A 23,898-nucleotide genomic window follows, 5' to 3' on the forward strand; every position below is an offset into this window, starting at 1 on the left:
TAGAGAGAGAGAGAGAGAGAGAGAGAGAGAGAGAGAGAATGGAGAAAACATAAAAGAGAATTATACATCTTACCATCTTCCAATTGAAAAAAAAAAGATAATCATGAATGAAAACTGAGTCTGGCAAATACTGTCCTTGGTTGTCTAAAACTCTACTAGAATTAAGTACATTAATTGAAATAGTTTCTGCTTGTTCTTTCTGCATGTGGTTGCTGTCTTACATTTATGTTTTTTAACCACTACACAGTATAACTAGATGATTTAAATTATTCTTGGACAGTTAAAACTAAGATATAGCAAGATTATACCATAGATAATTTATTTAAATTGGTGCTCTACGTCTTCTTAAATATAAAGAAGAAAATGTCTCCTTAATTCATTGTAGGGCGAAGAAGCAGACATCTGCAAATGTTTAGCATCTTAGGAAAGGAGAAAACAGCAACGGTAGCATGACAAGAAAACATTAAAGCTGGCATTTAAACTGTTACAAGAAATGAAACAAGCTCATGCTACATTAAATCTATGCATGAAGTCTCTAAACCCATCCTCCTCACTAGAATTCTGGGCAGTTCTATGAAATAGGCAGAGAAAAATGCAGATTGATACTAACCCTGTTACTATTTCAATTCCCTTTGTTCCTTTAAAGAACATCAAAATGTGAAATCTGCCATTGTTCTGGAGTTCAGGTAGCTGAAACTGTCAATTCACATAAGTGAAAACGGGTCTAGAGGGTAACACGACTTGCTCAAAGATGCACAGCAACTCAACAACAGAACTAGAGCAGGTAGTCATGAATCCATAGATCTTTCCATAACTGTTCTGTTGGCTGAAGCCCAGAAGTCCTCGCCCCTTTCTGAGAGAACACCATCCGAACTGAGTGTAGGTTCTTCTTTTTTTTCATTAAAAAGCTAATAATGCTTTTCTATTGCCAACCCTTTGGAGCCTTTGAAATAGGTATTCAATAAGACTGCAAGAAATTTTAAATATTTATAAGATTTTTTAAATTACTGATCAACTTCTTGTAAGATGACACAATTGCAAAAGCCTAACATTTTTTTCCAAGCCCCAGCCTCTTGCAACATCAATCTATGTAAAGACAACTGCCAAATTAATCTTCCTAAAACAGTTTTAATCATGTCACTCTCATGCACAAACATCTGGTAGTTCCCCTTTGCCTACCAAATTAAATGTAAAATCCTCACCCTGGCATTCAAAGCCCTTTACAATGTATCCCAATCAATCTTTCCATACTGGTACTCATTATCTACTTCCCAGCCCAACTCCAGCCGTGTAGTAGCCATAGTCCTCATTCTCCCTCACCTCCATGCTTTTATTCACCTATTCTATTCTGTTGCTTGTTACACACTATCATTCCTTCTATATCTACCTGTCAAATGTCTATATCATTCACTATCACCTTTAGTTCTAGCATTTTATGAGTGATCATTGTAACCTTACCCAAAACATATTCACAAATTGGATATCACCTCTCATTCCTTTTAACTCTCCAAGAATATATTTGTTCTTCTTTCATGAAAATTACCAGAGTGCCTTATAATTGTATCAAATATGTACTTTCCTAACATACTTCAGACTGAGCTACCTTGGTGTTAGGGTCTGTAAACAAGTCAAGATGGCGCCTGGCATTTTGCCAGAGGGAGTGGTTTGTGAGGTGGCGCCAGTGAGCCATTAAGTGTGGAGATTCCTTATTGGTTGACTGCTGTATCTAGTTTATGTTAATTAAGATAAGCTGTGTGTAATGTATATATACCCCTCCTGTCCTACAATAAATGGCTCCCACTCCTGCTGTATCAATCTATACAAGTTCCTCGTCATCCCCTGGTTAGTTTGCTGTAGCCGGACTGCAGCACCTTGGGACACAGTCAGTGATCTCTATTGCTGCTGGAATCCAATTGCACGCCAGAGAGTTTTAAAGACAGAGCACACAAGAATGACTTGACTTTCACTAAGGTGAACTTTCAATAAGGTGTATGTGGAAGTCCTCTTAGAGTCAGGCCACCAACATGGACATGTTTTCATCAGTTTTTGCATCACTGTGACCAAAAGACCTGACAAGAACAATTTAGAGAAGGAAAAGATTATTTTGGCTCACTGTTTCAGAGCTTCAATCCATGGCCAGCTAACTCCATAGCTCTTTTAGCCTAAAGTGAGGCAGAGTATCACGGTGGAGGGATATGCAGAGGAAAACAGCTCAGGATGCGACAATCAGAAAGCAAAAAGAGAGCTCTGCTCAACAGGGACAAAATATATGCCCCAAAGCACATCCCCAGGAAACCCCTTCCTCTGTCTACACCTTACCCACCTACAGTGGCCACCCAGTTAAACCATATTGACAGATTAATCCACTTATTAGGTGATTGCTCTCATAATCTAGTCATTTCATCTCTGAAAATTCTTGCATTGTCCTACACAAGGGGAACACTTCATATCTAAACCATAACATGGTACAAAATGGACTGAGGAAAAAAACATCATATGTTGCTACATAATGGTGATGGAATAGAAAGAGGATACTGGTGATTATCATTTCAGGAATACTCTCAGCCCAGTTTTGCATTCAGACAGGATTCCCTGGGACTCAACACTCCCTTGGGGTATGGAATGCATTTAGAAGCTCTGTTAACTCTTTCTACATAATTAGTGCACTGAAGAAGTCAATTGCTCAATGATCTGGAAGGCAGTGTGCACCCTCCCTAAGGCCAGCATCTGTTTGCGGGCAGGAAATATGGCAACTTGATGTGTTTACTAATTGGGTCAGTTAGTAACTTTGGTTTCTTTCCTCTTTTACAGAAATGCCAAGACAATAAATGATTTTCCTTGTTGAATCATATTATGAAAATGTATTGATATCTTTCCACAATTTGTGCTTCAATGATAATTCTTGACAATGCTAAATGTCTTTTAAGAGGTCCCTGTCCCTTTAGATTGTATAGAGTAAAATAAAATCACTTCTCCAATGCAGCCCCAGCATATCTGCCCGATTACCTGAAAAATGTGAACTTAAATTCATTTTCCTAAAAATCTATAAATGGGTTTGATCCCCCCCCCTCCTTTTTTTCCCCCTGAAATAGTTCTATTCTTCCAGCAGGTCAGCATCAAAAAGCAATTTGGGTGTTGTATTATGCTTTGCTCTTTCCAGATATTCCTGCCATTGCTTTAGAAAATTTTCTACTTCATGTCCCACATTCTGTGTTTTCAGTCTTTCTCTGAGGTTTCTGTGGTTTTAATGATCTCAGTGTATGAGTCTCAAGAAGAAGCTTCCCCAGTCCCATCTGTACTTCTCACAGCAAGGCATGTGGCTTCCTTGCTTTTGAGTTCTTTGGGTCCTTTCTGCTTCCATGCAAATAAACCCAGCACCTGATGGGAGCAGTTAAAGAGCCAGAAAAACAGGCTGGGTCTGTGCAATTGTCCTTGTGTGTGTTCCTCAATCCGGCTTGTCACTGAGAATTATGCTCTTACAGCCATGGCAGAGGGGGGCCTTTTAAGAGAGAAGTATTACGTCTCCTATTCATTCTGCTTTTGCAAACCTAGAGCTACGCACAGCTCAGAAATGACAGTAAAACGAAATCTCAGTGCAGAAGATACATCACCTCTTTTTCTTTTCCTTGGTGAAAAAAGCTGTGTAGGGTTTTTCACAGCATTTCTTCTCAGTGGTGAGGTTAATATTTTATTTGTGTCCACATCAAAAGTAGACTTTCTTTTTCTGGGATCATCATGTTAGGTTGGTAAATTCATTCACATAATCAATTTTGCTGAAAATTTCATATACTCATCTACCCCTGGAATAGATTTGGAAATATGATTTATGAACAGCATCGTCTTCCTCCCAGCCACACTGGCTCCAATCTGTTGTCGACCTTGCCACTGCCTCTTCCCTCGCCATTTACTCCCTTAGACAGCCACTTTCCAGTTCTGCTTTAAAATGTGTCTCAAATCTATCATCTTTTCTTTGCGACTGTCAGTCACTTTTCATATAACCAGAGGACCATGACTTCTCAGCCAGGCTCCTTTCCTATAATCTATTCTCCACCCTTCCCACTTCCTGGCTGCTCTGTGCTGAAACCATTCTTCTTTTTATCCCCTTGCACCAAAATCATGAATGCATACTTTGACAGTAAAATTCCTCATCTTTTAATTTCGAAGGCTTTGAATAATTCCATATTTTCTGTGACCTAACCAACTGGACACTTGACTCCAGAACTTTCTAACTGCAATGCCTTCCTTTTGCAGGACAAAGGTCCTACATCTCTGATTGTTGAATGTCTACCCGTCCTTCAAAGTTAATCCAAAATATTATTTCTTTAAGAAAACTCCCTGATGTGCCCCTAACCTATTGAGTAACTGAATTTGTATGGAGATTTATAGCGATTCTTCCACCCGGATATCTTTCCTGGTCTTATAGTACACATATTTGACTATTTATTTATTTATTTATTTTTAAACAGCTTTTTTTTTTTTTTTGAGAGAGAGAGAGAGAGAGAGAGAGAGAGAGAATTTATTTATTTATTTTTTGGAGGACACAACATCTTTGTTTGTATGTGGTGCTGAGAATCGAACCTGGGCCGCACGCATGCCAGGCGAGGGCACTACCGATTGAGCCACATCTCCAGCCCATTGACTATTTATAACCTGCCTTTAAATTAGATTTTAAGTATCTGAGTGCAGTACTTGAATGTCTATGTGTCACTAACCTGTACAGCCTGGATTTGTAGCAAGAAGCCTGCCACATGGTAAATGTTAAAAAAAAAAAAAAAATGCATGTTGAATTCAATCAATATATATTCTATGAGTTACTCGTGTTCTGAAAAATTATGCTTATTTGTCTAGTCATTAATACAAATCTACATAAATTATGTACCTGTCTGTTCCTCTTAGCAATCTTCATTTGGCTAACCGATTTTGCTTTCTTTCCCGTTGACAGTTTGCAGTTTGCTGCCTATGTGTTTCTTTCTCCTCATTTTCTAGCGTGTCCAGTCAAGGGTAGGTAGAGTCACAATTCCTTCCTCCATCTTGTTTCCACCTTTCACTGGTGTGCCTCTGTCCTATTCTGACATACCTCTCTCTCTCTCTCTCTCTCTCTCTCTCAAGTTCTTTTTTTTTAATTACTCAGTAAAATAAATCCATACATATGATAGTATTTTTAGGCATTTGTCTTATAGCCAGCTTATGGGTTATTTAAAAATTCTTTAGTATTCCAATCTGCCCTTTGGTTTGCTTTCTGGGGTCATCTCTCCCTTTTTTTCTCCTCTGCTTTTGAGACCTCTGCTTTTCTCCAGTTTAATTTTCTCTTACCCCAACTCAGTCACTGTGCTATCCTTCCTGCTCCAGTGAAGCCAGGTCACAGAGGCACATGAAAGGAAGTAAGAGCAGCAGGTCAAAAGGATAGTAACAGGCAGTGAGACATCTTGGAGGCCTCTGAGGTTACATCCCTTCCTCAGGCCTCTCCAGCAACCAATCAGTCCCCAGCCCTACCATGCTTCCAAGAAACATCTCATTTTTCATTTTTTCCTTTGCATCTCACAACTACTTCCCTAGTGAAGCCCTCATTACATGCCCATGGTTGGCTTGTAACTAGTCTCTACAGAGGTTCATTCTCCTTGGATTCTTTGCACTGAATCAGAGAAAACATTCTACAGTATGCATCTGATCACATCAAGCTGTACTTAAGTCCTTCAATGACCTACCTGTGCTTAGGGAAAAATGCCACATCCTCACATGCCAAGATCTGGATGCTGCCTGGAGCACCAGACTCATCTCTCACTGTACCTCTGATCACGTCCTACTCTCTTCCTAGTGGAGCTCTCTTCCACTCCTCCCAGGCATCCTCTTCCTCAGTGGATGGGCCACTTCCCCTTGCCTCACAGTCCATTCCAATCATGATTACCGGGACGACCTTTTCTCATCAGTTCCCATCCAAGACAACTGTCCATTCTCTCTCTTGGGCAACAAAACAAACTTCACTAATGCTTGTTACACTCAGTGGCTAAGAGCACAGTCAATGGAGCTGGCAGCCTGGCTTTGCATCGAGGTTCTGTCACTTCCTAGCCGTGGAAACTTAACCTACCAGTGCCTCACATCTCTTTTCCATAAGGAGGTGATCCTCATTGTCACTATTTCATAGGTGTCTGGTGAGAATTAAACAATACATAAAACCTTTAAAACTGTGGGACTTATTAGATACAGTTTGATCATAGAATGAGCAAATGCATTTTAAACAAGAAGAATGAGAGGAGAACAGATTTTGTTTGTTTGTTTGTTTCCTCCAAGTTACAATCTGTCTGTTTTTTATTGTTCCTCCTTAGATATCAAGGGAACCATAATGGTCATAGTGTTTTAGCTTAAAGTTTCAATGTAATGATTCAACAGGCACAGGGTAGGGTTTCCATTCCACCACCTCTCAGAATTACATGAGCATGTACCATTGTGCAACAGGAGAAACTGCCCACAAAACCAGGAAGCAGGTTTGGCTACATAATTTGAAGGGCCCATTGTAAAATAAATACGCATAGGACCCTTTGTTCAAAACTGATTAATAGTTTCAAGGTGATGACAGTATACTGTTTAACCAAGTATGGAGCCATTCCAAGCTCAGGTATTGGTTTGCCTGCATGGCTCACTGGGCCATGAAGCCAGCTCTGCCAGAATTCTAACACCCTATTCTCTATCAGTTCCACATGTATTCGGAGACACTTATCTAGTTTATTTTATTGACAGATTTATCTCTTGCACCTATTATCAGGTGGTTTGAAGTCAATGATGTTCTCATCACAACTCTCCAACTGTAAGTGTCCAGAATTTGGTCTCTATTTATAAGAAAATCCACTAGTCTATCCATTTATCTCAGAGATCCAAGCAGCCCACTATCTGCTGTGCCCCAAATCAACATTTTCTAGGCACTAACCATGTTTTAAAACTCTCCCTTTGTGCTATGCATGCAATAAAGTCTCAATCTCTGGTTTGCTCTATTTTATAAAGTAATTTGTGGTTTTCCCTAGAAAATCTTGTAGTTAATATCTAATAAAAGAATATCAGGACAACATAACACTCACACATCGACAAGTCAAAGATGGACTGAAAGAATGATCAGGAATGAGATCTCCAGCCCAGACCATTAGAGGGGCTATAACATGGCATATAGAAAGCCCCTTCAATCAATCCACCTAGCACAGTATTCAGACTCTGCCTTTTCCACAATCTCAAAGAGAATGCCTCAGATGAAATAGTGGAGAGAAGTCCCATCACAGTGGTAGATGGTAGAACAATGAGAAAGTAAAGAAAATAATTAGAAGAGAAGATATATTTGTCAGGAGAGGGAAACTGGTATAGAGTAAGAGGAAAAGGAAATTAAAATAGAAGGTTGGAAAGGAAAATGAAGCTTCTGACCTGGAAAAGGAAATTCATTCTTAGTGCTTCTATTACACAAATGCATTGTTGGCATCCTGTATTAAAATATAAATTCAGCATGGAGGCAATAAGGCTGGCAGTAACATGCATAGGCAGAGAGCCAAGAGCCTCGGCTGTTGGCAGCCACTTGGCCTCAAGGGCCCCTGCGACAGCGTCCAGGTTATATCTGTCAGACAGCGAGCCATTGAACACTGTTATTTCTTAGTTAAGGACTCTGATGTTGGATTTGGAATTTTCTTCATTTTGGGGGCACTCTGCCATAAACAAATGGTGATTGCATAGCTGAAAGAAACAGCGTTGACTCTGTGTGGTGAGGAATGATAGCAGGTGCTGTGTTACTCAAATAAATGCAGGTTGTGGAAGATGAAGGCTCTTTCCAACAAAGTGCATTGCTTCTTAAGGCTGTTTGGGTTTTCAATGAGTATTTGTTGAATCCCTTGTGAGTGCTGGCAATTTATCACTGAACAAGAGAAATGTTCTTGGGTAGACAGAGAGTAAACATCTAAGCAAATAAGTGAACATGATGATTTTATAGAAAGGTAAAAATATGATGAAGGAAATGTGAAAAACTAACAGAAGGAAGAGGGTGAAGTTGCCTTCATAGGGTGGTCAGACAAGGCTATTTTCACAAGAAAGTACTTTGCCAAGACTATAAGCCAGACATGAAAAGAGGTAGGTATTGTACATTAAAGATGAATGGTAAGTGCAAAAGTTCTGGGGTAGGAAAGAGTTTGGGCTATTCCAGTAATCAAAATCAAAAGATTAGCAAAGATGGAATGTAGAGGGAAGAGGAAAAAAAAAAATATATATATATATGGAAGGGGAGCCCAAAGATGGGACGGGAGTCATCATGTAGAGTCTTGTAAGGTCTGGTAAGTTTTATATCTATTCTAACAGCAACAGGGAATCCTTAAAGGAATTAAGAAAAGGATGATATGATTGATTTTGTTATAATGGCCATGGCAACAAACAGGAAAAGCTGTAGGTTAGAGTAAGGAAATGGATAAAAAAGAAAGGATGTACCAAGGGGGAAGACAGTATCTGCAGGTGTCCTGAGTGACAGGATAAGCAATGCCTTTGCCATCTCTCTGAGATGTTCCCTCACGAATGTCCTATAGAGCTTCCTGAGGAGTAACAGCCCCATTTGTTTAATGTCTATCTCTTTAGCAACCTCAGTTATTCAGAACATAACACTTAAAATGTTACCTCTGAGTAAAGTCTATAGACTTAAGCTATCATGGGATATTCACCATGGAGACTCTCATGTTGAGCCTATTGCAGTGTTGACTTTTATCAAGTGTGTATGTGACATTTTCTAACTCATGGCAGATCAGATCTGCATCTCAGAAGTGGGCAAGTAGTGTTTCTAATGCTGGATAAAGTTAGAGTGGTAAGAGGAAGCAACTGATATCTGGAGAGAAAGAAGTGTATTGGGGGGAGATTTACACATATACATGCCTATACTCAAGCAAAACTTGTGCTCAAAAATATTTCAAACTGGAGTTACTCAGGAAAATGGTCACACAGCATCTTCTAGCCTTGAAGGCATGGAGACACCAGAGTATTCATCCATCAGTGCTCATGTTGGGGACAACCTTCTATATTAAAGACATTTCTAAATCAAAGACTCCTATGATGCCCCTCCACCCTGCCCTGCCTCCCTTCCTCGGGGCTCTTACACATTGATTTTTGCTTTTTGTGTGCGTGTCTCCTCTAGGAGTTAGTGAGCTCTCCTGAGGTTAGCTCTTGAAAGCTTTTTTTCATCTCAGTATCTTTGGGGTCTGCCCAGGGCTTTGCACAAAAGGAGAGAAGAACCCTGAGTGGTAGCTGTTAATTTACCTCTGGAAGCAACAGCCTGTAATCAGTAATTCAGCAGCTTCTGCATCAGTAGCCAAAGCATTTCTGAGCTTTAAAGAAATTTATGCAGGTATGGTATAGGCTTTTCTAAAAAAAAAAAAAAAAAAAACCAAAAAACAAAAACCAAAAAACCAGATGGATACAAAGTTTTAAACCACTGCTTCTTGGCAGAGCAACTAAGGTGGGCTCAGGCAACAAGACTGATATAATTATAGTTTTGGTTATGCCTGATGTGTTTTATTCTGATGTGCATATTTCGTGCTCCATACACATTTAAAGATTTAATTAAATGCTTTATTATAGAGAACACAGTGCCAAATATCAGCATCATTACCATTTTTTTTTTTTTTAACAGGAGCAGCTATTCTTTGGCTTTGAGGTTTTAATACATATTAAGCTCACCTTTACTTGGTAATTGTGACAAGGACCTCAACCCAAACGTCTTGTTTCTTGTTACTGGCAGGGTGTCATGGAGCTGTATCCTCCCTGAGGACAAAGGACATGGCTGCCCAGCTGAGCCTCTAGTGAACAGGCAGGGTGCTCTGCCTGCAGGAATCTCTCTGGCTGAGAGACAGAGGGGGAAACACTAGGCTATGAAAGCTGAGGTAGTGCTGTCAGAACACAAGGCAGAGCAAAGCACAAGTGACACCAAAAAGAACAATAATCTATGAAGAAAGAAAAATCATGCTTGTGATTGTTCAAGATTCTACTTAATGACAACCTGAGGCCCCAGTAGGTAAACATTCCACAGGGTTTCATGTTTTCCTCTGAGAACGCTCTCTGCTAAACTGTACAGGCAGCCAAAGGTCTTCATAAAAGACAAACGGGGGAAAATTATATACATAATATGATTATATAGATAATCACATATTATATATATATACACACAGATATATATATCATCCCTACTCTTTCAGAGTCACTTGTAATACAAAACATTGAATGTGATCATTATAGAATAAAATTTATCCTCAGAATCCAAATTTATTTATATTTTAATTTTCACTGAAGCAAAGTTAATTCCCTACTTAAAGAAAAAAAAAAGTAAAGCAACAGAATCCCCTTTGCCCTACTTTTCAAAAAAGGAGAAAAGGAATCCTTCTATTATAAGTGGAGCCTCCATCTATATGTACACAGAGGAGCTGAATTGTCCAGGTGGTGCCCAGTACATGGGAATCTGGGCCATGTGATGATGGGGAGGCCAGTAAGTTAAGAGAGGCACTCACAGTCTGCTTGGCTGCCTAGTTTAGAGTAGCCCAAACGCTTTAGAATCTGCTTGGATTGCAAATTAGCGTGTCACAGAAAGATACCAATTCTTCTTGATGGAAGTGTTGAGAGAAGCCTGACTGCTCACTGGAGGAATGATGGTGAGCTGAGGTGGGAACTTAGGAGCAAAGGACATCAGGGCTAGCTATGGGCATTACTGTTCACAGATATGCCCCACAAGGACATAGCTGCTCCGGGGAGGTCTAGAGTCCAAATTACAAAGCATACATATGTTGTTCTTATAATTCCCCAGTGTTCCCTCTTCCTTTCCCTGGAGCAACTTACTACTGCAATTTGGCGGAGTTACACTTTTGTCCCAGTGTCACCCCTTTGCTTTTCATACTTATGCCCCTATTCCCTCCTCTTCCTTTTACTTCCTGTTTTAGTGAGATTCTTCAGCACTGTGACCCAAACGCCCCAAAAGAACAATTTTAGAGGAGGAACAGTTCTTTGGCACTCAGGGATTCAGTCCACAGAGGGCTACACGATTGCTCTGAGCCTGAGGTGAGACAGAACATCAGGCAGGGCAGGAGGATGTGGAGGAGGAAAGCTCCTCAGGAAACAGAGAGAGAGCTCCAGTCTCCTGGGACAAAATATGAAAACCCTAGATGCACCTCTGCAGTCACATCCTACCTGCCCACAGTTAGTACCATATCAATGGATTCATCCACTGATAAGGTTAAGGCTTTCATAACTCAATCATTTCACCTCTGAAAATCCTCTCACTGTTTGACACACGCAATTTGGGGGGAACTGGGTATCTAAACCGTAACACTTCCCACTTGGATGAACTGGGACAGAAGGTTCTAAAGAAGGAGTCCAGAAGGTTCTGGGGAGAATGGAACAGGAACTCTATTGTGAGAAGAAAAAATAAAATAAATGGAAGATGTCTGGGGCATCCTTCCAAGACTAGGAGAGGCTATTACATTTCCCTTTGGGGGTAACTATTCAGATGACCTTTGCCTCAAAGTAAAGGGAGGAAGAGTAAAGTGGAGTGTAGACAACTACAGACATAGTTGCCTCATTAGATTTTCTACTTTTGAAAATTGTAATTACTGTTACAATGACTCCAGATCCTTTTCTATTTAGATTATTTTTTGTCATTGTTTAAATCTGATTTTTGCAACATTTTATAGGCTTTAATGAAAATTATTCATCATATTTCTCTAATGATCTTGTTACCTAGATACTGAATGAATAGGATTACAGTAAAGAAACAAGTAGCTCTTAGATTAAAAATCATTTTAAAAAGAACTTTGTCAAAATGACCTAATTTTGATAAATGAAACAGAATTGAAAATTAATGCTACATCAGTTTTACATGGATAAGATCTTAATTTTGACTGAAAACAACTTTGCATGTAAGCAACCATCTGGATAAAATGTTTAAAATTCAAAAAATGTAAAAAAAAATGTGAATCATTTTGTCTACACAGATTCAATTCTTGAGTATTTAAAAATATATTGGACTAATCTTATCTTGATGGAAAAGTACTTAGAAAGAAATTTTTAAAATCTTGGAGAGCAGAGAGAATCCATGTTTGTCAGAAGGAACATTGTGGTGAAGATGGATATCACACAAAATTTGATTTTGATTTGAACAGGAGCCTCAGCACACCAAACTTGGACAAGCTATCAAATCTTAATAAGCAATAATGTTTTAACCTTTAAAAATAGGCACAATGATTGCACAATTTTGAGATAGTTATGGAGCTACAGTAAAAAGCCAAAGTGTCCTTGGTGTCTTAAGAATTTAAGCCCATTTTGATCCTCAGAACATGAAAATTCTGCTCTGTGTTCATGTTCTTGAATGTTTCCTCTGCTGTGAAGAAGATTTTTAGTTTGATAACATCCTGTTTATTCTTTGTTTTCCCTAAATTTGTGTGTTCTAGTCCATACAAATATTTTAGAATGTGCCCTTATTTGGAAATAGTGTTGTTGTGATGTAATTAGTCAAGAGGAGGCATTACAGAGTCAAGATGAATTGGGTTCTAATTCAATATACCTGGTGTCTTTATTTTTTAAAAGGCGGGAGAGCAATAATTTGAACACAGACCTATGAATGCCACATGAAGAGATAAAAGGAGAAGAAGAAACCAGAATTAGACAGGCAGTCAGTATAGATAGATAAATCGAGTCAGGTGATTCAAGGAGGCCAATTTTGAGTGAGTCTGGCAAGTTGGAGACTGTCCCCTGAGGGACTGAAGTGTTAATTCCTTCTGAGCCCTTCCTCCACCCTTATCCAGAACCTGCCCCAGCTCCAACCTGTTGCTAAGGTAATCTGTCTCAGGAGTTGCCCCTCCCTGCAGGGAGCTGTAAAGTTGTTAATTAATGCATCCTGGGCTACACTATCCTGCCCTTCCCCCTTAGCCCACCTGTTTCTCACCTTTTGGCCATCCCAATGAGCATTCTGGGCCTAGTCACCTATGCAGGAGGGAGAAAGATAAGCAGAAGAAGGAGAACAAAGGAAACCTAGAACATATAAAAAGTGCAGAACATCTGCTTCTTGGGATATCAGGATACCAGCTATGGCCCCCTTCTCCCTCCTGGGAGAAGTCTATGTTACCCCTTTTTAAATAAATCCTGCTTATATGGGAGAAAACATTTGGCATTTGTTTTTTGGGGATTGGCTAACTTCACTTAGCATTATCTTCTCTAACTCCATCCATTTACCTGCAAATGCCATGATTTTATTCTCTTTTATTGCTGAGTAATATTCCATTGTGTACATATGCCACATTTTTTTATCCATTCATCTACTGAAGGACATCTAGGTTGATTGGGGTAGGAAGGGGGAGCATGGAAGGAATAGAGGAACTCTAGATAGTGTAGAGGGGTGGGAAGGAGAGGGAGGGGGCAGGGGGTTAGCAATAATGGTAGAATGTGATGGTCATCATTATCCACAGTACATGTATGAAGACATGAATTGGTGTGAATATACTTTGTATAAAACCAGAGATATGAAAAATTGTGCTCTATATGTGTAATATAAATTGTAATGCATTCTGATGTCATTTATTTTTTTTTAAATCAATAAAAAATAATAAACCCTGCATTATATGCTTGTCTTGGCATGCTTCTCTAATGTTCAAACTTCAACATGTGAGGAAGCAGAACTTGTCACCGATAACCGGTGGTATCAAAGATAGCCATCTGTGAGTCAAGAAGGGACACCTAAAATTATTTTTCTCCATATCCATTAGAAGGTAATACAGATTGTAACTTCCAAAATTGTAAAGCAAAAAAATTCTGTTAAGCTATGCAGGTTATGGACTTTGTAATGGCAACCCAGCCAACCAACCCAGTGACAAATTAATATAGATGTTTTACAAATGCAATTAGGGTGAATTCTTACTGAATTTGGGTAGTACCTAAATCTAATGATTAACATCCTTATAAGAAGACCATGTGAAAATGCAAGACACAGGGACACACACAGAGAAGAAAGACATGTGACTATAGAAGCAGAAATTGGAATGGTGCAATTATAAGTGAACAGACACCAAGTTCTGCTGTCAATCATCAGAGGCTGGAAGAGGCAGGGAGATGATCCATCAGAGCCTCCAGAATGCTCCTTTACAGATATCTCAGCTAAATAACTGGGAGAGAATAAGTCTGTTGTTTTATGCCACACAGTTAGTTATGGCGACCCTGGGCAACTAATGCAGGAAGTCTTCCATTATGTATCCTGTTCACTTATGAAGGGCTATGTGAAGATGAGCCTGGCCCAGGAAGACAAGCACCATAGGAGCTCAGTCATACTACATGGTACCTAACAAAGCTGAGCTTAAGAAGTAAAGAGTAGAATGGTTGGTTACAAGAGGATGCGGGACAAGGGAGAGATGGGGAGAGGTGGATCAATGGGCACTAAGTTATAGTTAGGGGCAAGAGGTTCTGGTGTGTTATTATTGAACAGAACTGTGACTACATATAAACAATTATGTATTAAATATTTCAAAAAGCTAGAAGAAAGTAATATGAATGTTTTAACCATAAAGAAATGATAGTGTTTGTGGAAACAGATAAGTATAACCTGATTTAAATACTACATCATAATGTACATATCCATCAAAACACTGCATTACTCCATGTGCAATTTTATCTCTTTATGTATCAGTTAAAAACAAATCAGCTTAGGAACCGACTTCCTCAATAAGACTCTAAAGCACAAGAAGTAAAATAAAGAATCAATAAATGGGATGGTATCAAACTAAGAAGCTTTTTCACAAAAAAGGAAACAATCAAGAACATGAACAGAGAGCTTACAGAATGGGAGAAAATCTTTATCACCAGCACTTCAGACAGAGGAAGAAACACAAATGGTGAAATAAAAGTCCAGCATCTCCAGCAATTAGAGAAATGTGAATCAAAACTCTATTCTGATAGTCCATCTCACCCCAGCCAGAACGGCAAGTACCAAGAATATAAGCAACAGTAAATGCTGGTGAGGTTGTGGGGAAAAAGGTTCACTTATACATTGCTGGTGGGACTGCAAATGGGTGCAAGCACTCTGGAAAGCAGTATGGACAGTCCTCAGAAAACTTGAAAGGAAACATCATTTGACCCAGTTATCCACTCCTCTGTCTACACCTAAAGGACTTAAGATCAGAATACTACAGTGACGCAGCTACTTCAATGTTTATAGCAGCTCAATTCACAATAGCCGAGCTATTGAACCAACCTAGGTGCCCTACAACAGATGAATGGATAAAGAAAAAAAAATATATATATATATATACACACACACAAACACACAATGGTATATTATTCAGCCATAAAGAAGGATGAAATTATGACATTTTCCAGTAAATGGATGGAACTGGAGAATATCATGTTAAGTGAAATAAGCGAGTCCCCCAAAATCCAAAGACAAAATGTTCTTTCTGATATGTAGATGCTAACGCACAACAAGGTAGGGGAAGATTAGAAGTTCATCAAACTAGACAAAGGGGAATGAAGGAAAGGTGGGGGGATGGGAACCGAAAAGACAATAGAATGAATTGAACATATCTTTCCTATCCACATATATGAATACACCACCAGTATAACTCCTCATCATGTACAACCACAATAATAGGATCCTAAGTGGAACAAGTTTTACTTATTCTATGTACGTGTAGTATTTCAAAATATACTCTACTGTCATATAATTTTTTTAAATAAATATAAAAAACAACAAAAAATTAATTAAACAAAAAATAAGATTTATTGTTAGAAATCATGCTTCCACATCTAATCCAGAATTTAAGAATGTCCTAATCCAGAAAGAGTTTGTGTGGTTGTTATCAGCAGAGTTTTTGAAGTTAGTCATGTCCAAAACTACTTCATAATATACCACCATCAGGGAAAAAAGTAAAATGTATCCATAGGAGAAATTTATAAAAGTCCATAAAATTATCAATGAACTTTTTTAGTAAGTACCATAGAAGTCAGTTAAAGCTAAGACTGAATCATTATTATTAAGCTTATAATATTCTCTATGAAGACAATATGTAAGGGAACAATATTGCACAAGATATAAGAAAGACTAGTTTCTACAAAGGATTTATTTTGTAATATAACTCTTTTTTCTGGTGGCCTAAGTCTTAAATGTTTTCAATGTCAACCCTAGTTTCTATAAGAAGAAAGTATCTATTTCTGGAAAAATTGAGTTGGACACCTATAATGTTCTTTTAATCATCTGATTCAAGAAACTCTCTCTGCCTGTCAATAAACAATGGAACAATTGATGTTGTTCTTGTAAAACTTTACAACCCTTTAGATCTACTTCCTTTCAGAGTTCCAACTTAAGTTGTGCAATGTGCAGAAAACTAAACCAAATCCATCCATAGCTACTTCAAATTCAAATTTGAAGTCAAATCTTTGGTTTCCCATTCATCTTCAAAGCCCAAGTGAACCAGATTTTACAACTATTTCAGTATGGGGTGATTTTTCTACTAACAAGTTGGCCACTGATTTCTATTTTATCTGCAATCCCAAATAAACAGGATTGGGGTTGTTTCTGTTGTTCTGTTTTTGTTTTATTTTAATTCCTCCATTATAAAGTAATCCCCTAAAAATATATGTGTAGTTAGTTGGCCAAAACTTTATGAATATCTGAGCAAGATATTTAACTTCTTTGGTCCTCCATCTCTCCATCTATAAAGTGAGGATAAGAATCTCACAGGATTGTTATGATTTTAAATAAATTAATATGGCCAAATGCCTAGAATATAGTAAGAGCTCACCAATGTTAATGAATTCTAGCACCTTTCCCCTTAATATTATATATTAAAGAATAACAAAAGAAACAGATGAGAATAGAATCACACTACCACTTCTATCCATGTATTCATATACTGTGCCTAGCAACATGTTAATGTAAAGTATGTTCCCGTGTTCTTTTTAATCCCAAACCCCAATTTTGTACTGAATCCCATCTTTCTCATATATACAAGGATATTTTTCCAGAAGTTCTGCCATCTTTATCCTGTATTTTATTTTTTTATTCTATATTTTAATTTTTTCCTACTCCACACAAATATTTCTTAACTTCGTCCATCTTAACCTACAGAAATGAAAACAAACTTTGTTGTCTTCCTCCCTCATTTTTTCCTGCTCTCTTGTAGAACAAAACTCCTTAAACTAATTATTTCTGTGCAGCGGCTCCAAAGTGTCTTCCATGCTCTCTTAGGCCTACTCCAGTGTGTAAGACCCACATCACTCCCCAGTTCAATTGCATAAAGTGGATCACCACATCTGCTCTGATTCATTTTCTTCACTTCACTTCCAGGCCAACAAAGATCTAGGTCTACTTCCTGCTACAGTTTGAATCTTAAATGTGCCTCAAAGGACTCTATGCTAAAGGATGAGTTGCCGGCTGGTAGGAGGTGTTGGTGGAAGAAAGTCAGATGATTGGTGTATGCCACTAAAGGGAATACTGGGTCCCAGCTCCTTCCCTTCTTTCATTTCCAAGATACCATAAGGTGAACATGATGCACTCCTTTATAACTGGCCCAAACTGGGCCAAACATGGCTGAAACCTCTGAAAATATGCATATATTCATATATATATATATATATATATATATATATATATACATATATATATATATATATGTGTGTGTGTGTGTGTGTGTGTGTGTGTGCGCGCGTGCGCATACACACACACACACATACACACATTTATTCCCATTCAACCTCATGACTTTAAAATCTTTATCTTCTCTATCACAGCTACTTCCAAATTCATATCTCTGCCTAGACCTTTCCTGAACTTGGTAGCACAAAGTTGCTTCAGGACACTGGTTTCTTGATATATTCACTGGAGTGTCTGAATATCATCTCAAATTTAACATGTCCAAAACTAAACTTACCACCTTTCCACTGAACTAGTTCATAAATCATTTTATATTCCTTTTCCATCCTAATTGATGGTAAGTGTATTCTTCCACTTATTAAAAAAAATCTAGAATTCTTTCAGAGCCTGCATCAAGTTGATCAAGAAATATGATATTCAAAATATGTGGAGAATTTACGACTTTCATCATCATACCCTGGTTTGGGCCTGGACCATGATCAGATCTTGCTGGAATACAACCCCCTTCTCCCGTTTTCCCCATTTCTCCATGTTCTCCCATGACCTACTATCAATACACTGGCCAGTCTCTTTTTAAATCGGAACATTCTGAATCTTGTTCTCTTTCTCTCCCCATCCCTTTTCCAGATATGATAGACTCCTAATTGTTCTTTAAATGTGCAAGACAGAATGACACACTAATAGCCTTCCACTAGTTCTCAGTTTTGCTCTGTCCCCAGATATCTACCTCATTTCCTTCATTTCTTTCCTCCAAAAAGGACTACCCTGACCACATTACTTAAAATTACATTCACCCTCCACATAGGCATTCTCTTTCCTCCATACTCTGTTATTCTTACCCTTATTGAACCTTTTCAATTTAGTTGTTTATTGTGTTTATTGTTTATAATCTGTCTTTACACACTAGGCTATAAGCTTCAGGAAGACAGGGATTTTTTTTTCCTCTTTTGTTCAGTGATTTATCTCTTAGGCCTAGAGTAATAATTAGTACAGAGTAAGCACCCAGTAAATATTTGTTAAATGAATAAATAAATTAGTTAGAAATGTATGAGCCAGAAAGAAGAGGATTCTGGAATATAACCCCCTTTAAAAAGCCTGAACACCTTGACAGTGATATTAGTCATTTTTACACACATTAATTAGGGAAAAATAAGTCCTTGTGTTAAACAAACAACCAAATAACTCCTAAATTTGTGGGAAATATCCTGAGCAAATTCAGTGTCACCTCAAGTAAAGATGGTTAAGAGGTTAAAATAATCCTGAAAATCAAGAACAAAATGCTTAAGAAGTGCTGAATTACACCACAGCATCTATAAACATTCCAAGTTTCTGAATAATAAAAATTGGGGTAAATGAAAGAGTGGGTTAAAGTCTCATGACTATGGAAATGAGAAGTCTATATTCATTTCAGAAGATATATGCAAATAATAGTCAAAGTGCTGCAGGAATACAAGGCTGCACAACTCTGAAGTATCCAGGAGCCAATCAATTTGTTTTTGATTCTCTGGGTCCCCTGTTCCTCTTTCTAATGTTTACTGCCAAGTATTTGACCACCTTGCTGTTTGTCAGCAACTCTCACAAGACAGTAACCTGGAGAAACAAAGGGAAACTTAGACAGCTAAAGCTACTCCTTGGTAGCAGCCCAAAAGGACTATTAGGGGATTTTAGCCCAGAGAGTAATAAAAATATATGTACATTAAAAGCATTCACTAAAATGGGTACCATTCATGCTTTTGGAAATCAGTTACTCAGCGTGGCTTGGCCCAATTCAATTAAGGTGAATTGTCTGTTTAAAATACTGTCAACTGACAGAATAAAAAGAACTCTTGATGTGTTTGAATGTGCAAAGGAAGAAAGGAAGAAAGAAGAGTGAAGAGATCCATGCTTCTGCAACAGGATTATCTACAGGAGTAAATTTAACATAATGGAACCTTTTCTAACATGGGCAAGAATTAGAAGAATATACCTCTACCTTTAATAGCAGTAGAAACTGGGTGGAAATAACTGCTTCTCAGAACCTATTTACTTATTGGTAAAATGCATACTAATATACTTTTCTCACGAAGTTGTTGTAATGCTTAAATGGACAAATTATGCAAAACACCTAGGATATAAAGGCAAATATCTCCCCCTTCCAAATTTGAGTTTCTATAATACTATCCGCCTGTTTGTGCAAGTGTTGATAGACATCTTATTCTAAAAATTCATTCTACTTTTCAATTTTGCAAGGATAAAACCCTGAAGAAATATCGAGAGGGTAATTAACATATGGCTAAAACTATCATGGGAAATATAAAAAGATAGATTAAAATGTGCAACTGGGACCTGTTTTAGAATGAGAAGCAATCTATGGATAAAACTGTTTCTTTTCTTCAAATGCACAGGAAAATATTATAAAAACTCTATTTAAAAATTATAATATGGTATCTTGAATGAAGGAGAATATTTTCTTCCTTTTGTATAAATCAGAGTGCAGAAAATGCATGGCTCTTTGAAAAATTACTTGAATGTAAGTTCCATGGGAAGAGGATTCTTTTTGTTTGTCTCATTCATTGCTGACTCTCCTGAATACTACAAGGGTTATAATTGGCAATTAGGAAGTAGTTCTGAATGAATTCAGATGCACACACTATAGTGTACTTGGCACAGGAATAGGGGTCCATCTGCCTCTTGCAAATGACTGTACATACTTTACAAAAAGAAAGGTAAATAATAACAAGCCAGAATTACTGGCCTCAAGAAAAAGGACAACACAACTACTCTCACAGTTCCTGAACCACCATTTATAAACATCTGGAATTCTGCTGAGGAACTAATAATCCATATATGGTATTTATTAGCATATGCATAAATGGATATGAAATGACTAATAATTTCTTGAAACAGGAAAATAATGATTTCTGGAAGTGACCAAAATAGACACTCTATAGTAGAGAAGAAAGAATAAAGATTTGGGCAGAAAAACTTTCTGCTACTCTAAAGCCAACTCTGAAGTTGGTTATTATGTATTTTAAAAATGCTATTTGTATGGAAAAAACATATTTAAATTCTTTGCTTTTCATATCTGGATAATATACAAAGAGCAAATAAGTGACCAGAACCTATTTAAAGTAAAAGGATATATTAAATTCTAAGCAAAATAATTTAAAAAAAATGTTCAAGTAATAATATATAAAAACACAATAGTTTTGGACTGTAAACCATAAAGAGTCAAGCAGGCATCTATAGATATTGTCCCCAGTCCAATTATAAATTGGTTCAAAGTCTGCCAAGATAAGTAATATAGCCTACACACCTCTTTGCCAACTGTCTTATAAAGCAGATGGAACCAAAAATCCAAAGAACAGTGAAAAATGAAGTTTTAAGAAATCCTTTTCTCTCTGAAGTTGTATGAGAGGAAAGGTCACTTTCTAACTTACTAGCTTAACTTTTGATGCCCTTATCTTTTTCTTGATCATACATATTTTTGTGTATTATGCTCTATTTATGCATTCTTCAATTGCATCTTTATTTATGACTTTGTGAATCAACATCTTTGTGATAGGAGGTGAAAGTCACTTAGCTAATTACACATGCCTGATAAGCTGCATAATAATAACTACTGCAGTATTGTACATTAATCAGAGGCATGTAAATTACTGCAGTTATTTTCATTGGGGGAAAAACAAAAGACTTGTTTTTAGTTGTTTAAAACACCCCTGTTGCCTTCATTTCCACCTTCATAAGTGTACTGTGCTTTTAACCCAAATTATAGCATCATTTTTAAAAAATGGAAGTTAAATTCCATTCTACCAGTAGTACCAAAGAAACAAGAGCAAGAACAAAACAAATGTCGATTTAAGGCAAATACTTCTGATCCCAGTTGAGAATTTTGTCATTTGAAGTGTCTTTCACATAATGCAATCCCAGTAAAACAGAACAGTTTAGACCCTCCCTGCCCCACAAGGATACAGTAATGAAATCTGACTTGGTCCAGCCCGGAGTTTAGAAGTGCATAGAGGGAGAGAGAGAATATGCAGCACTAGAATATTAATATGACTTCTGTATGAAGATTGGAAATTCTACAAAGTTATGAATAAGGTCAAAATAACACTTAGGTGATTTACTGTCATAGAAAATCTTCCTCTCCTATGAGTGATTTACGGAATGTTATATAAAAACAGAGTGTGGACCAGCTACATTCAGATGCAAGCTTGCAGCTGTCAGAGTCTACATTTGCTCAATCTGGCTAGAGGATGATTTGAAGGTTGATTTGATTGTAGCTTCTGAATCATGTTCTTCTCTATGTTTTAAATTGTTTAACATAAATATAAAAATGTTAAAGTAATTTGAAGACAGTCAATATTAAATATAAAAATCCCGTTCCCTTTTGGAATTTTAACTGCAAATGAAAAGGCTCTTGGAAAAAAATATTACTTAATAATGCCAATTGCCCACAATTATGGTCAATTTACCCTGATGAGGAGAAAGTTCATAGGATGTTAGAAAGGAGCTAAGAATAAACAAATACATAAATAAAACTCTGTACTGAACTGATGCATTTGAGGAGGAACACAGATCTGAATCTCTTTAGAAAGAATTCAGAAGTCAAAACTGATCAGGTAGTGGGGAGCACTGGGTGTGTTCCTTGCAGGCAACACAATACCCTGAGTATCTCCTTCCCCATAAGCAAACTCAAAGCAGAGATTGAATTCTTGCCGATGCTACCAGCACTACAACATAAGGCATCATCAATGAGCTATGCCAATGTTATTTACTCAGCTGGAGCTCTCCTCAACCATCTTCCTATTCCCTGCCGAACTTCATCAAATTCCAAATATCACCTAATCATTCACTTCCCAGCATCAGCAGATCATCCTTACAGAAGAGAGTGTCTTGTTCTTCTTTGGTAAGCTTTTTACCCATTTTTTAATTTTCACTTTTATACATACCTCCTTTTCTACATATTTTCTTGCCGGGTTTTCTGGCACATTCCTTGGATATTCTTTTTACTGAAAAATGAATAGAAGACTAGAAAATAACATGGCGCTCCATCACAGACCGCCGGAACATGCAACACCACTATCTATCTTAATACGCTCCTGCATTTACTGAGTGCGAAAGATCCCCAATTTGTTGAGCCTGCACATGCAATGAGGAAATGTTGATGCATCTTCTCAGAAGTCATTTGGTAGGAAATGGAAATTAGGAGCCCATTTCTACCTAAATATACGTGCTGTGGAGGTAAGAAAATGAGTAGGCACAGGAAAAAAAAATAACAGATATACTGACACACATAAACAGAAAGAGCGGCATGCAAGCATGTAAAATATGTCTACATGCCGACAGGAAAAGCCATGCATACTACCAGTACACATCAAGTAATATTGTTAGAATAGAAATAAAATATATATCTACATATATAAATCTCCCTGTTTTTCCTGCAAAAACTCACCATCCTCAGTTGGGACATATATGTTTAAATAAAGGCAGTCTTCACTCTGGTCTTGTACATACGAAGAAACCACATCCAAGTTATTGGTAAACCACACAGGAAGCATGACTTCTGGCAACCTGCCATCAATGATATTCTGGGGACACACAGGAGCAAACTGAGTGGCATTCCTGACATCTGACCAGGGAGATGGTGGTTCTGGAGGCTGAAAACGATGTTCTCCTGTTGGTGGAGCTGCATACGGAACTCCAAGAAACTGAATAACAGGCCCCAAAATTTCATTATTGAGTTCTTTCTTAATCCCTCTTATCTTGCCAAAGTTGGTTGTCACCAGTGGGTCCACATCATCCAATTTTTGTGAGAGCACATGGGCAGCCTGAATTAAACATCCCAACAAACAGAGAGTCAACGAGGCGCCCAATCCCCTGTGTACCAAGCATGCCATCACTGCTCTCCAAACGTAATCTGGCCACATGCATCTGGGCCGTGCCATGATCCCACATTAGTTGTCTAGCTGTCTGGTTACAGTGAGGCAAATGTATTTATATCCACTGGAGACGGACTGTATAATGGTATTATATGCCTCCAATTCCTCAAAAGTGAGCTGGTCGGGAAAAGTTCAGAACACTCTTCATGCAGCAAGTATCTCCCATTGATTTCACATGTATTGAGGCAGCATCTTCAATCATCTCTATTTATCAGACCATATCCTATTGACCATTCTGTTTTCCATAGTAGCAACTTGGTGAGGGTGGCCATTGACTGTAGATTTCCCTCTTATAAATCAAATCCAGTTAGCTGCAGGTCTATATCCTAGAGAAAATGAGAATAAATCATT

General features: G+C 37.8%; 1 protein-coding gene across 10 annotated transcripts in view; it reads right to left on the reverse strand.

Annotated features, from left to right (window-relative positions):
- Positions 1 to 23,898, reverse strand: part of Nlgn1 (neuroligin 1) — an 861,540-nt gene that overhangs the window by 650,683 nt on the left and 186,959 nt on the right. For 6 of the 10 annotated variants that reach the window (XM_048814272.1, XM_048814274.1, XM_048814273.1 and 3 more), the window contains exons 2-3: positions 23,061 to 23,873; positions 22,558 to 22,617 (exon numbers count right to left, since the gene is read on the reverse strand). In XM_048814272.1, coding sequence (XP_048670229.1) covers positions 22,558 to 22,617; positions 23,061 to 23,553 — 553 coding nt within the window. In that variant the 5' untranslated portion in view covers positions 23,554 to 23,873. The remainder of the gene's footprint in view (positions 1 to 22,557; positions 22,618 to 23,060; positions 23,874 to 23,898) is intronic. The other 4 variants (XM_015494255.2, XM_048814278.1, XM_048814277.1 and 1 more) reach the window with 1 other exon arrangement.

This window comes from Marmota marmota, unplaced genomic scaffold, assembly GCF_001458135.2.
Source record: "Marmota marmota marmota unplaced genomic scaffold, marMar, whole genome shotgun sequence".
In the NCBI taxonomy this organism is placed as follows: domain Eukaryota; kingdom Metazoa; phylum Chordata; class Mammalia; order Rodentia; family Sciuridae; genus Marmota; species Marmota marmota.